The sequence below is a fragment of the Dromaius novaehollandiae genome, chromosome 7 (assembly GCF_036370855.1).
Source record: "Dromaius novaehollandiae isolate bDroNov1 chromosome 7, bDroNov1.hap1, whole genome shotgun sequence".
NCBI lineage: Eukaryota > Metazoa > Chordata > Aves > Casuariiformes > Dromaiidae > Dromaius > Dromaius novaehollandiae.
Genome location: NC_088104.1, coordinates 36,618,945 through 36,631,736, shown reverse-complemented (window position 1 = coordinate 36,631,736; position 12,792 = coordinate 36,618,945). Strand labels below are relative to the sequence as shown.

The following is a 12,792-nucleotide window of genomic DNA, read 5'->3' as shown; positions in this document are numbered from 1 at the left end:
TCTGCTATTAGCCCAAGGACAAGAAAGAGACATTTTTCACTTGACTTCCTGAAGTTCCTCAAACGGCTTTCTAATTAAAAAGATCCCAACTTTTCCATTAATAGAAGACTTTAACTGTCTTTTATGACCAGGTATTTATCTTTCAGGGTACACATTCTTTTTTTCCTAATTTTAAAAGCTTAGTAACATTCTGAGCAAGAATCTGAGGCATAAGATAGACATTCGAAAAAATTATACAGAAATCTGAAGGGACAAAGCTGATTTTCTGCATTTTTAATAATCTGTGTTGCTCAGTGCCAGCTGATCTGAATAACAAATTGTGTTCATTGCCATTGTTCAGTCACTTTCTTGTAGCTGGGGGATGAATTGTTGACGGTCACAAAGAACTAGTTCCTTTAATGCTGGCCCCTTTTACAAGTGTCCAGTGTCTTTCCTTTGAAGATAACTCTAAAGGAGGCTGGACATAACTTAAAATTAAAACAGTTTATAGCAAAAATTTATTTTAAAGAATATCTGAAATTGAAACAAAAGTGTTTCCCTTGATTTCATCTGAATTTTATTCAGGTTTTCATAAACTTGAGATTTTTGTGTCTTTATTGAGGATATCAAAATACCAAAAAGCCTTCCAGGACATGCTTCCCACTAAGATCTATTCACAAGGGTTAGCATCACCAAGAGAAAAAGCATAACTGAGAAAAATCCAAGAGTTGGTCTCTGCTGTCCTCTACTGCTGAGTTCTCCTTGAACACTCTTATTAATTTGCACAGGCATCCATCAGACACTTCCATCTTGATTCCTAAATCTATAGTAAGAGCTAGGAGCCTTCTTAAGGGCTAGGAAAAGTATTTCTTGAGATAAGAATATTATAGCGATATCTACAGATCTGGACTTTTCAGTCTTCTCAATTTACTCCTAAAATTTTTCCAGTTGTGTTGCACACACTGATAGGGCAAATTTAAGCAGGCTAAAGTGGCATTTGTTATGCTTATTTACCTTTTGTGAACTTTTTAGAAGAATTTTTCAGAATACCCATGAGTGTATTTTTTACAGGCATGATTTTTATAATTTAGATGCATAGAAAAATCAAGCACTCAAATGTTTTATTGAGGCCTGTTGCCCTCAATCCTTTGGAAAATTTGTATCTGAGCTTCAAAGCAAGGGTCCCCCTTGAACCATGACTTTTTACCAAAAGTCTTAAAAAGCATAAAACCATCTTAGAATAACATCACTTGCCTGGTATATTTGGATGCTCTGTGGCATTTTGGTTTCGAAATCCTGTAGGACACTGCCATATTCCATAGGTATGCTAGGATAGTGGCAAGGGTCCTGAAAATGAATCGAATTACTATTAAACTCACATTCCAATTTAAAAAGCTAACAACCAAAATCACCAAATACAATGTCTACTTGTAGAAAATTCCTTCAAGTCTTCAGTTAGAAAGTTAGAAAGGCTCTAAAATAATTTTAAAGTAGAGTTATGAACTTTACTAAACAATCTTTAAAAATTTATTGCATTCAGTAAATATGGTAAAGTAAGCAACATTAAAGCAGTGATAGTCAGAAGAGCTTTGCTCTGCAGTCTGATCAAAACTGGCACAGAATCACTCCTGGTAATGGTAATTCAGAGAAAAAAGTTTGAGGTAACACACAAACACACAAGAGAAAGGCAAAAGGGATGTTTTTCCTAAGGAGAACACATTTGGGGACAAAAATAAGTAAGTCACAGCTAGAAAATATTGGGCCAGTGAACTTCACTGAGTCCTCTCCTCCCAGTCAACAACTCGTACCAGAAGGATAGTTGCTTTAACACAAAGTTACCGAAGCCTTTACTCTATCCGGGCTATTTACACTTTGAACCACAGACAGGCCGCATATGACCTCATGGATATTTTCCTTGAGCCTGAAAGATCAGTACTGATATATTGATGCATTAACATAGCTCAATCTTTTTTCTCTCTCTCTCTCTTTTTTTTTTTTTTTTTTTTTTTTTAAACAGCCCAAAGTCAAAGGTGAAGATATTTGGGGATTTAAAAGTTAAACATGCATCTAACCCTCTATCAGTCTCACCGAGAGTTAGGTGCTCACATTCTTTTGTAGATCTGCGCCCTAAAGACAACACTAGACAGACAGCGAAGCACTTCTACAAATTGCTACCATCAAGAGATAGCAAAAAACTTGCGCTATTTGCTTGCACAAGAACAAACATAGAGAACTCATTTACCATTGTCTTCAAAGACTGCAATACTTCCAGGAAAAATCTATAAAAGAAACTGACTATCAGAGTTTTCTTATAATCAACTTTCTCACCCCAGGCTAAGCCTGGAAGAGCAATTTCTTTAAGGACAAGTCTGCAAGCTGCATCCAGCATCTGCTCATTCCAGTATCTGTCAGGAAAAACAACACATATGTAAACAAACTAGGACTGAAGATCAAAAAATTAAATACAAATTACATTAACCTCTTTGTATCACATGCATAATCTTGTTCATAATAAAGCCAGAATACCGATTTTAATGATGGCCTGCAATTTTGAAAACACCATAGGTCAAAGTGGCTCAAGGAACTAATGTCACTTCAGTCAACAGCATTGAGTACTATGACAACTTTCTCAACACACGCACTTTTAAAGCTGATTTAATACTTTTTTCCCCAGATACTGTCCTATATTTAAAGTAAAGTGAATAATGATACTGATGCAAACTGGAGACGCTTTCAAGGGATCTGATGTGTACTGGATAGCTGCTTCATGTTTTCTGAAAACGCTGTTTCCTGAGGTATCTCAACACAGTTTTCCATAGTTACACAGCCTCGGATACCAAAATATAAACATGTTAGAAGAAATTTAAGCACCTGAAGCAACAACAAATAACAAGTACTTCAACTAGTGAAACAGTCCAGTGGGACTCAGTGTAGAGAAAGGGTTTTATACTGCTTGACTTAATTGCAAATTTCATCTCCCAGACATGGGAAAAATACTGCAAAGTGGGAGGGAATGTCAGGCAAAGCATCTGAGATTATTGGGATCTTGTAGATGAAAGGATACTGAAAAGGCTAAGGCCTGACCTGCGCTCTTCAAGTTCTTGAGCACACTTGAAATTCTCACGCCTTGTACCTATTGAAGCCAAACTGAAGGACTCAACAGCAACAGCAGTAAGGGACTGTCACACCTAGGGAATCCAGCAACATTTCCTAATGCTCGGGTCAAGGTGCGCAACTGACCATGTATATCTCATCCATCTATCTCACTGCTCATATCTCACACCTCACTGCCTAATTCATATCGGACTTGCACCCATGTGCCTTCCTGTCTTTTGGAAGGAAAACTCAAGTTACAGGCTGGAAGGATGCCCCAGTGTTTTGCGCTAGGTCTGGATGATCAGAGGTCCAAGGTTCCCAAATTTAAACTCAATCCAAAAGGCAAATGAAATTGCCAGACACAAAACACTGACTGAAAAGGGAACCAGCCCAAAATTTAAGATAGACATTTGATCCACGGCACGTCCTTGAAAAAGGATGATTCAAAGATTTTTTTTTTTTTTGAATCATTTACTTTTTGTTTTGTTTTGTTTTTTTAATAAAGTGGATAATTGCACTAAGGAATATTTACACAGTTCAGGTCATGCATTCAAACCCTTTACGTGCTCTGTCAGCGGCTAGACTCTTACTAATGCAGCCCTGTGTTCTAGGAGTTGCTTAAGAATGAACTCAGTCTTGCCTCTAATCTAGTTAGCAGGTAAAATTTCCTTTGAAATCAAAGGATTCTTTATAGATCATTTTTTGCTACATTTTATGACAGACTAATGTATTTAGGGACTAACCCAAACTCTATTTAACTAAACAGGAATGTTCCCACTGGCCATATTGACCTTAAAAGAATTTTATCAGAGCCTCATTTTTATTTGTGTTCGGACTTTGAACTGAGCTCTAATATGTAGGAAACATAAGCGTTACCTAGCTCCCAGAATTGTTACAATATAAACAAAAGCATTAATATTGCTAAGACTCAAGTATTCTGAAAAACATTTTCATGGAAATAGTAACCTAACAATTGAACCACATCAAGTAATTACACAGTGAGAACCTTACTAGTACAGGATAAATACCAATGCAACGTGAGATTCCTCAAAATCGAACTCAGAACACAGTCACTTGTTGTGTAGGAAAAACAGCTGCCATGAATTTACATGTTACCCTTTATTTTCTCGTGCTGAAACTAGGCTCTCATTTTCTCCTAATTTGCCCATTAGGTATGAGAAACACTCTCGGGCAAAATATGTAAAGTCACTGGCTTATTGTCTTTCACATCCCTCCCTATCATTACCTCAGCTGTGATACAAAAGAAGAGCTGCAATCTGGTAACAGCAGTCTGTGTGGTAAATTCTGATTGCCACTATCAGTTGGCTGATAATGCTGAACTGAACTAGACTTCTCTATTTATCTCCCCCAGCAGCAGAGGAGATTCAAGTTAGGTAGCTATCACCTTAGACCAAATCAAAACCCTTGAACCCAGTAAGGAAAGGAGGCACAAGCCATGTCCTCTTACTGGGGAGTCATTCCTAAGTGTTCTTGTCGCTGCTTCCTTTGATAGTAATCAAGTAGCACCCCCTTTGTACGTCTCTTTACAGCCAACAGGGTCAGAGATGACATCAGAAACATGTGGTGACCCCAGTCAAGTAAGAACTGACACAAGGTGAGATTTTCTGTGAGGTCTGCACAGACTTCAAAATGTAACTATCCTGAGCTGTCATCATTCAGGCTTGACCAAATCATTCACTTATGTCAATGTGGCATATGTGGCACCAGCTAGACACATGAAATCCGTGTACTTCCATGCTCTGAGAGAGTACACCCTGTCTCTCAATATCGCAAGCCAAAATTCATTTATCCAGAGACATAGAGAAGGCAGAAAAATTCATACTGTACCTTCCGATAAGTGCCTGACAGGTTTGTTTTGCACAGATTGTGGTTGAGACACTACCTCCATAGAAAATGCTTAAATCCTTTATTATGTCCGTGCCTTCTTCAAAAAGAACTCTCATCCCAGCATTTGTTATTGGGAGAGCATTTTCCCGTCGCGGTGCTTGTCGGAATGCAGAGACATACTCACCCTGAGCAAGATTAGACAGAAGTGGAAAACCTGCATGCCTATAAGTATCTGAAAGCAGAACTTGTTATTACAGTATATGAAATAAGAGAATAAAAAAATGAAGCACAGAAATTCCACTTCCTAAACATTCAACCATTCACTTTCTCCTATTGACCTTTCAGTGGTTTCGTCTTCCCTGATTTTCTAGCAGCCCCGACCTGATCTTCCATCATTCACACAGTTCAGATGACCTTGACCTTCTCATAGCAGGCAGCTGGAAGACAGGCATTTTGTGCAGGGGAGGAGGATAGTGGGGTTGTATTTAGAACAAGACCAAAGCTTGCAGACTTCAAAGTATTGCCAAGCTTCAGGCCCATAATTCTCTTATAAGATCCCATATCCATTCTTGCAAACACAGTACTACCTTAAGACTATTATTCAGTTCAGCAACATTTATGGAAGCATCATGAACATGTTAATCTTATCTCTCTTCAGCCAAAATCCTTAAGAGAGGGCAGGGTTTTACCTGGCCAATGCCAATCATATCACAGGTGGGCAGCCTGCTTGGGCAAGGACTAAGGCAGGTTGTCCAAGACCCCCTTCCATAATGAGTTGCCAACAGTTATTGCCCTCATCACTTTGGGATAATCTTTTATCTGAATATCACTGTTTGCATATCATAAACTACCTGCTGAATTATGTTTTTTGGCTTAAACAGAGATAGTATAGCATTGGCAGGATCAAGGTTAATTCAGAAAGCGAGCAAAAATAGTGTGACTTTAAACATAGGGACTATGCTCTCCCCACTCCACCCCCAGGCTCTTTATTTGATAGCGTCTAACTCTGCATAAACAAATTAGAAATTTACCTTCCTAGAATGGGGGATATAGATAGAGACCAAGATCTCTTCTGGCATAATGGTATTGTTACTGGCTCCATCTGCAAAAATATCACTCAAAGGAATCTGTCGCTTTCTTCCTAAAAAACAAAAACATAAAAACTTCTGTACAGTGGTAAGTGTGTAATTAGCATACATCAATCACATTTTAATTGGTAAGGAATACCTGCAGTCTTCATGGTGAAATAATGACTTCAGAGTTTAAATATCATCTCATCAGTGGTATCCTCTACAGATAAGAGTGTCTTCTGTAGTACCAAAACACCAGAGCCCAGGGAATGATCTCCATTCTGTAACTGGCCCTTCTGATGCTGCTGCACTGACCCCTCCCCCTGCACTTGTCAACCTGCTCAAAATCTCTGCAGCTACTGTCATCACCACCTTTCCTGCTAAGGCATAGGGAGTGAGGAAGATGACTGGGAGAGAACTGTTGGAAAAAAGGAAAGTTGAATTTTTTTTGTCCCGAGACTCTGAACAGCTCTTGGAGCCCTGAAGGGAACAAATGCCGCTGCCATTTCCTCTCTCTTTTTGGTAGATTATTCTGAAAGTGACTAAGATTCATCATTCAATGAGATATAAGATTAAAGATGGGATTTTCAAGTGGGAAGAGGACAAAATTCTGAGAGGTATCTAAAACTGTAAGAGCCTTTTGAACACTTAACAACCTTTGGGTTAATGCTACATGGGGTTTGCCAATATCACTACAGCAATTAAGCCAGCAGGCGTTCCCAGTGGAAATGCAGCATATACTTTAATTCATATAACTGATTCTGGTAATTAAACAAGCTCTGTTGGCTAAAGCAGTTTTGTTCATGTGACTGCAACTGAACCAGTAGCACAACTATGTCTGTTAGAATTGTGATCCTGCAAAAACAGCAGCACAAACTTCACATTGTACAGATGGAAGGCCACAACAATTCACTAGTGTAGAATTTAACCTTGTGTGTTTGTCAGATAAAGTCAAAGTATATCTTTTACTAATCTTCTGTGCCCTTTGTACTTTGCACAAGCTGAATAACGGATTCTGTGCTTTTTTAAAGAAATGATTTATTACTAGACAGCATTTATCTTGTGATAGCCCTGACCTAGTCCCAAGGCTTCCTATAAACAGGCAATCTTCTGTAGCATTTTTAAGTGGTTCAGACATTCAAATACTCCTTTCACATTTAAGGGATTTCATACTTCAAGAGTGGCTGCTTTAAAACAGGATTTTTTTCATGTTATATGGAATGATGACATTGTAACCTGTTCATCCTAGAATATCACTTAGCATTAAAATTGTATTCCTAAAATACTACTGTGACTGCAAAACTTCAGTAAAGGAATTTTTTTTGCCGAAGTGTGAATCTCAAATGTAACACTGATAAAAAGAATAACACTACAGTTTCTGGGTTTTTGCCTTTGTAATTCCATACACTTGGTTTACATGTAAAAAAGTTATTGTCCAATCCCACCTGCAAGCTTCCCAGCATCTAGGAGGATACATATTCTCTTTCACTATGATCTAAGATAAATACTAAGAAGTAATAGTGTTTCTGAAATGTCCTTTTCTTGAGCAACCTCCTTTTCTTATGTCACTGAGGACCATTTGGTAAAGAAACACATTAAAGACCTGTGAAGAGGCCTAAAATCCACGCCCAGCTGTAAGGTTCTCCCAGGTTAACAGAAAGATGTTATCAGCAAGTAATCCTATTCATCACTCAAATAAGTAGGTATGTCATTGGAGTCACCGAGAAGATGCAAATGTTTATATTGTCACTTGTCAGAAGGACATTCTGACAGATATTCTGCCTTTCAATGTCAAACTACGCAGGAAAAAAAATCACAGAAACAATACAGCATAATTATTTGTGCATCTGGCCCAAGAAATCCTGGCTCAGACACAAATCTGTAAAGAATGTGTATTTCAGGGTGCTGAGTGGTATATTACAGGGCCTGAAATAGTAACAAGTGTTCTGTCTGGTTCAACGGCAAAAAGGGCATAAGTCACCTGGGAAGAAAGCATGCAGCTGCAGGCCACTAGACCCTACTTACAGCTGTAAGCACAGCCCACGTTTACCAAAATTTTCACCATCCTTTTGGACAGTAAGGCAGAGCATAAGGAATAGAGCTAGTAGAGGAGAGTGTAAACAATGATGGAAGGAAACTGAGGAAATGGGGAGGGCATGGAAAAAGGGGCTGGACTAGTGGCTCTTGTACTGAAAGCATCTGGGAGGAAGGAGAAGCAGGAGATCTTGTCAGGGCCAGAAGGTAATTTTAAAACAAGGGCCAAGCATCAACTACAGAAAAATACTGAGGGGAGGAGGCAGTATATAGCTTCTCCACCCGTGAGGTTTTGTGAGTGCTTTTAGTAATTCACCGCCTATAGAAGTACATGTGATTTGGCTGGTCTGAATGCTTACTCTTGATGTGAGACTTCTTGACACGTTCTTAGTTCGCACATTCCCTCCCTTGCAGTTGTGACCTCATATGCGGGTGGGAAGAGAGTTCCTTAACAAACACTCAGTGTCATTGGTTCATCCCCTTCCCCCCACTACAATATAATCCTGCAACTCTGGCACAAGTAGAGAGACCAGATTTCTCTTCTTACCTCTTGACACCAGATTGAGCATACAATTGCCAGCTGCCAGAATGGGATTCAAGTCTGAAGTTGATTTTCTACTTACAATGTTTCCACCTAATGACTTGAAAAAAAAGGAAAAGAAATTTGTCAAATTTCTCCATCATCAGCACATTTTTATGTTAAGTGGCAATCTACTGTGAAGATTATATGTTAAGTTTACACATATCAAAAGCTCAAAAAAAAGATGTACTGACAAAAAATTCACAGCTAAAAACAGAACTAAAAACAAATGCAAGTTTTACATGTGGTCAGAAACAGTTTCATATAGCTTTGTTCACTCATGAAAATGTTATTGCAAGTAACACACAACATACAGCAACATTTCTTATCTGTTCTCCACCCAGAGTTCTTAATTGCTGCAAGACAGCGCGGAAAATCTTTGTCTTCTCCTCCGGGAACTCTGAGGTTGCATTTGTCAAGACGTCTTTCACTAGGGTGAGACTGCAGGCAGCTCCTAGAGTTAATCCTGTAACCAAAATATTATAAAAGTATAACGGGAGCATTGTTTTACAGGCTGAGTTTTAAACCATGTTCAGATTATAGAGCTAGAACCACTCATGTGCAGCATGGACAGCCATAGGTGAAGGACCTTTGCATTTCAAAGGACAGTGACCTTTTAATTCAGGAGATTGAGGGTGAAGTTTCATGAAATGTCTAAATTGAGTTAATGGTTCACTTGTAGTAAAAGGGAACTCCCTTTCCTGCTTGCAGCTGCTCCTTTCCACTGCTTCCCTTGCATTAGCTTTGACTGAATCACCTTTGGGTGAAACCTCACCTGGGCGCTTAACCAATTTCACATGTTTTCAACATTTTGGTACTTCCTATTTTTAATCATGATTTTCATCATAATTTGGTCTTGCTTTGCATCTTGTGCACTTTAGTTATTTATATAAAGAACAGGTAGGTACTATCTGCAAGAGACTAAATAATCCTAATGCTAACTATGGTATTCTTTCTCCCACTAAAAAGACAATCTATAGCTGTAGGGGTTTATTTGAGCAATTAGAAATTGTTACATTTGTTCAGATTATATTTTTTAGTATTTATGTTATAAAATGGCAAATGGTGTGTTTGTATTCAAAATTATTAACAGGATTTTAATTATGAATTGTGTAAATGTTGAGTGGACATGGATTCAGTCAAAATACAAATAAAAATATATAATTTAAAAATAGCTTTTTATTAATCAAGTAAAATTATATTAAACTGTGTATCAAAGTTTATCAAAACATGTTTTACAGTTAAATATGCTTAATCAGAGGCAATTTTATCTCTGGCTGGCAAACTAAACGGCTTATCTCTCATTTTAGAGCTCGTAAGTCTCATCCTCTTATAACTGGATTTTACTGATAGATTAAAAGAAGCAGTAGTCTCTCTGCTACTCTCAACTCCTAACCATTCCTCAGCTAAGAAAAAACTAGTCATTGAGCTGAACTAGCTGACTGAACTGAAATGAAAAAGATATTCTAAATGCAATGACAGAACTGGCAAGTACAGTTTACCCCTTCAAAGAAAACTGACTTCAGGCATATAGTAATATTTCATTTTTCATTTAGGGCTGGATTTCTTTAAAACTTTGGCAGTAAGCATTCACAACTTCATTTATATTTAACTAATTTAGACTATTATAAGTTTAAATGTATTTATAGTTGTTATTTCTAATTTCAATCAAATTTATTTTAAAATTAAAAATTGATTTAACTTAAATTAAAAAAAATCTCTGTATTGATCTTAAATATATAAATTGAGGCAAAAAGTGTGAATCTACAAGAATTCATAGTCATTGCTGAGAACTAGGTTAGTTAATATATATTACCTATTCCAGACTAACCACAGCCTTTTTTTTCCCCTAATGTAGACAAGCCTGCGATATTGCTAACTATGGGTCTGTCTATGCTACATAATACAGCATGGTACAGAGATCTAAAAGCAAACACTGCATGACTTCGCACCAGAAGCAGTATTGTCAGGATAATTATCCTTGCAGCAGTATGGCTAATGGGACACAAAAGAGTACTCCTGATCAGTACTGTACTGTGCCATGAAGACAAATCTCTGTATCATGCAGACAGTAGCCACAGTCACCTTGATGAGGGAATGAACCAAGTGTGCTTAGGCATGACTAGAGAGCCAAAGACACTGTACAACAATTCACACCTTCAGCACAACAGAATGGATCAGCATTCCTTACTGCAGAGGAATCTCACATGTCTGAACAAAGTAAAGTCTACTAACCATCGTCTGTGCATTTCACCAAGTTCAGATCCAGAACCCTTGCTGGAGCAATAACAACTGGATGAAGTACTCCTCTGAATTTCATCTCAGGTCCTATCAGATAGAAAAACACTTATACAAAAGAAAAAAAAAAAACACTACTTTTCCATAATGGCAATTTTAACTGTGGAGCCTAACCTTAGGGATGGAAAAGCACAAATAAATGTAGCCCTACTCCTCCTATGCACACTGAAGCTACGGCAATAGAAGCCGTTCTGATTGTACGTACCCACATTGGTGTTCCCAACCACAAGAGGTGCTTTGGGATGGGTAGCTTTCAGATCCAGTAATTCATCTAAGCTTACAGGAGAAATCCATGTCATCCTTTCCCCACGGAAAACCAGAGTTCTTTTTGGTTGACTTTCAGCCATCCTCTGATGGGGAAATACAGCAGATAAAGATATTTAGACATATGAAGAGGTGGCAGCACCTAATAGACCTCACACTCAACTGGAGATCAAGAGAAGGCCTTCAACGATGGCAGTTCTACTTAATCACTCAAAACAGGACAGAAGTGGTACTGCTGTACTGGTCTTTTACACAATGATGAAATTTTTATACTTCAGGGATAAAACATCTTCAGTTCATTCCAAAGGGCCAGTAGACACAATCGATAATAAACATCCCCCAAACAAAAAGTGTAGGAAGAGGTCCTATACCTGCTGAAATGAATGGAAAAACAACTAAAAAATACCTAGGGAGGGCTTTATACAATTAGTCTGCTTGGAGGTCACCAGTGACACAGGCAGCAGCATCCTTTCATACATTAAGCACTCATGTGGATGCCTGTGGCTGTTCTGTTCACTGACCACTTGGAAATAGCTTGTGAACTACTGGTGGTACAAATACCACAATCAGGAACTCCTAACCTAAAGTTTTCAACTTTTCTCTGTAAGCAGCCAGCTAGTTATAGAGAACTTTTGTTTTGCGATCTATACCTTGACAACAATGCAATGCAAACAGATTTTAGTCTTTCTAGAGCAAATACTGTTCTCTATAATTAAGGATGCCTGACACTTTCCATTCCAGTACCCTTATTTCAGCTGCTTATATCTTTGTCACACTTTAATCACTGGGGCTAAGTGCACCCCAGTCTGGTCTGAGGCTGACATTTTGGGAGAAAAGTTCAGCAAAATTATTAAGACACAAAATGGGGAAAATACATTGTTTTGCCAATGCTATAAAGTGTTTGCCATCCAGTTTGCTGAGAAGCATTTGTATCTCCAGGTGCTGCACTGAAAACTCACTTCAGGTTACTTCTCTGTCTTCTCATCTCGTGCTCAACTCTGTGACTCCATTTTCCCACTATGATTATCTTTTATAAGTGATTATTCAAAGAACCCACTGAAAAGAATAAGCATCATTTTGGATTGATATAAAGATGTTACAACATTTCTTCTTATGAATAAGCAGGACTTCAGAATGAATCCTGAACTGGAGACCACTGTTAAGGAAAAAGGTAAAGCTGAAGAATAGTGTAAAAGCAATACAAATTACCATTAGTTCTGGAGGAAATATAAGCTCCTGGGTGGGATCTAGAGGCTGAAATTCATCTGTTGAAAAGAGTCCAGTGCAAACCTTAAAAAGACAGAAAACAAGTAAAAAACAGTAATTTTTTCTGCATCCTTAATTCCATAAAAAAAAAAAAATGTAAGGGTCCTACTGAAGTCAGTAGAAAGCTAATAATTTGATTAGCCTTTGGATTTGGTGCTAAAATACCATGCATCAGTTGGAGCTGCTGAGGGGAGGGAAGCAGTCATCACAGTTTCTCAAAGCTCACTGCTAATAGAAATGAGAGTGCAGAGGCAAGTTAACTGAGAGGCTTCAAGCTTACTATAGTCCTATTACAAGGAAGTAGCTCATTTCATTCCAACCTACCTGTACTCAAAAGTCAGAGAAGTAAATCAGATA

The 12,792-nt window shown here is 38.1% G+C and overlaps 1 protein-coding gene across 4 annotated transcripts in view; it reads right to left on the bottom strand.

Moving 5' to 3' along the window:
- Window positions 1–12,792, bottom strand: part of AOX1 (aldehyde oxidase 1) — a 44,174-nt gene that overhangs the window by 22,383 nt on the left and 8,999 nt on the right. For all 4 annotated transcript variants that reach the window (XM_026105083.2, XM_026105012.2, XM_026104944.2 and 1 more), the window contains 9 exons: window positions 12,379–12,459; window positions 11,111–11,255; window positions 10,843–10,935; window positions 8,922–9,073; window positions 8,575–8,668; window positions 5,955–6,064; window positions 4,924–5,108; window positions 2,222–2,384; window positions 1,234–1,326 (listed from right to left, as the gene is read on the bottom strand). In XM_026105083.2, the coding sequence (XP_025960868.1) occupies window positions 1,234–1,326; window positions 2,222–2,384; window positions 4,924–5,108; window positions 5,955–6,064; window positions 8,575–8,668; window positions 8,922–9,073; window positions 10,843–10,935; window positions 11,111–11,255; window positions 12,379–12,459 (1,116 nt within the window). The remainder of the gene's footprint in view (window positions 1–1,233; window positions 1,327–2,221; window positions 2,385–4,923; window positions 5,109–5,954; window positions 6,065–8,574; window positions 8,669–8,921; window positions 9,074–10,842; window positions 10,936–11,110; window positions 11,256–12,378; window positions 12,460–12,792) is intronic.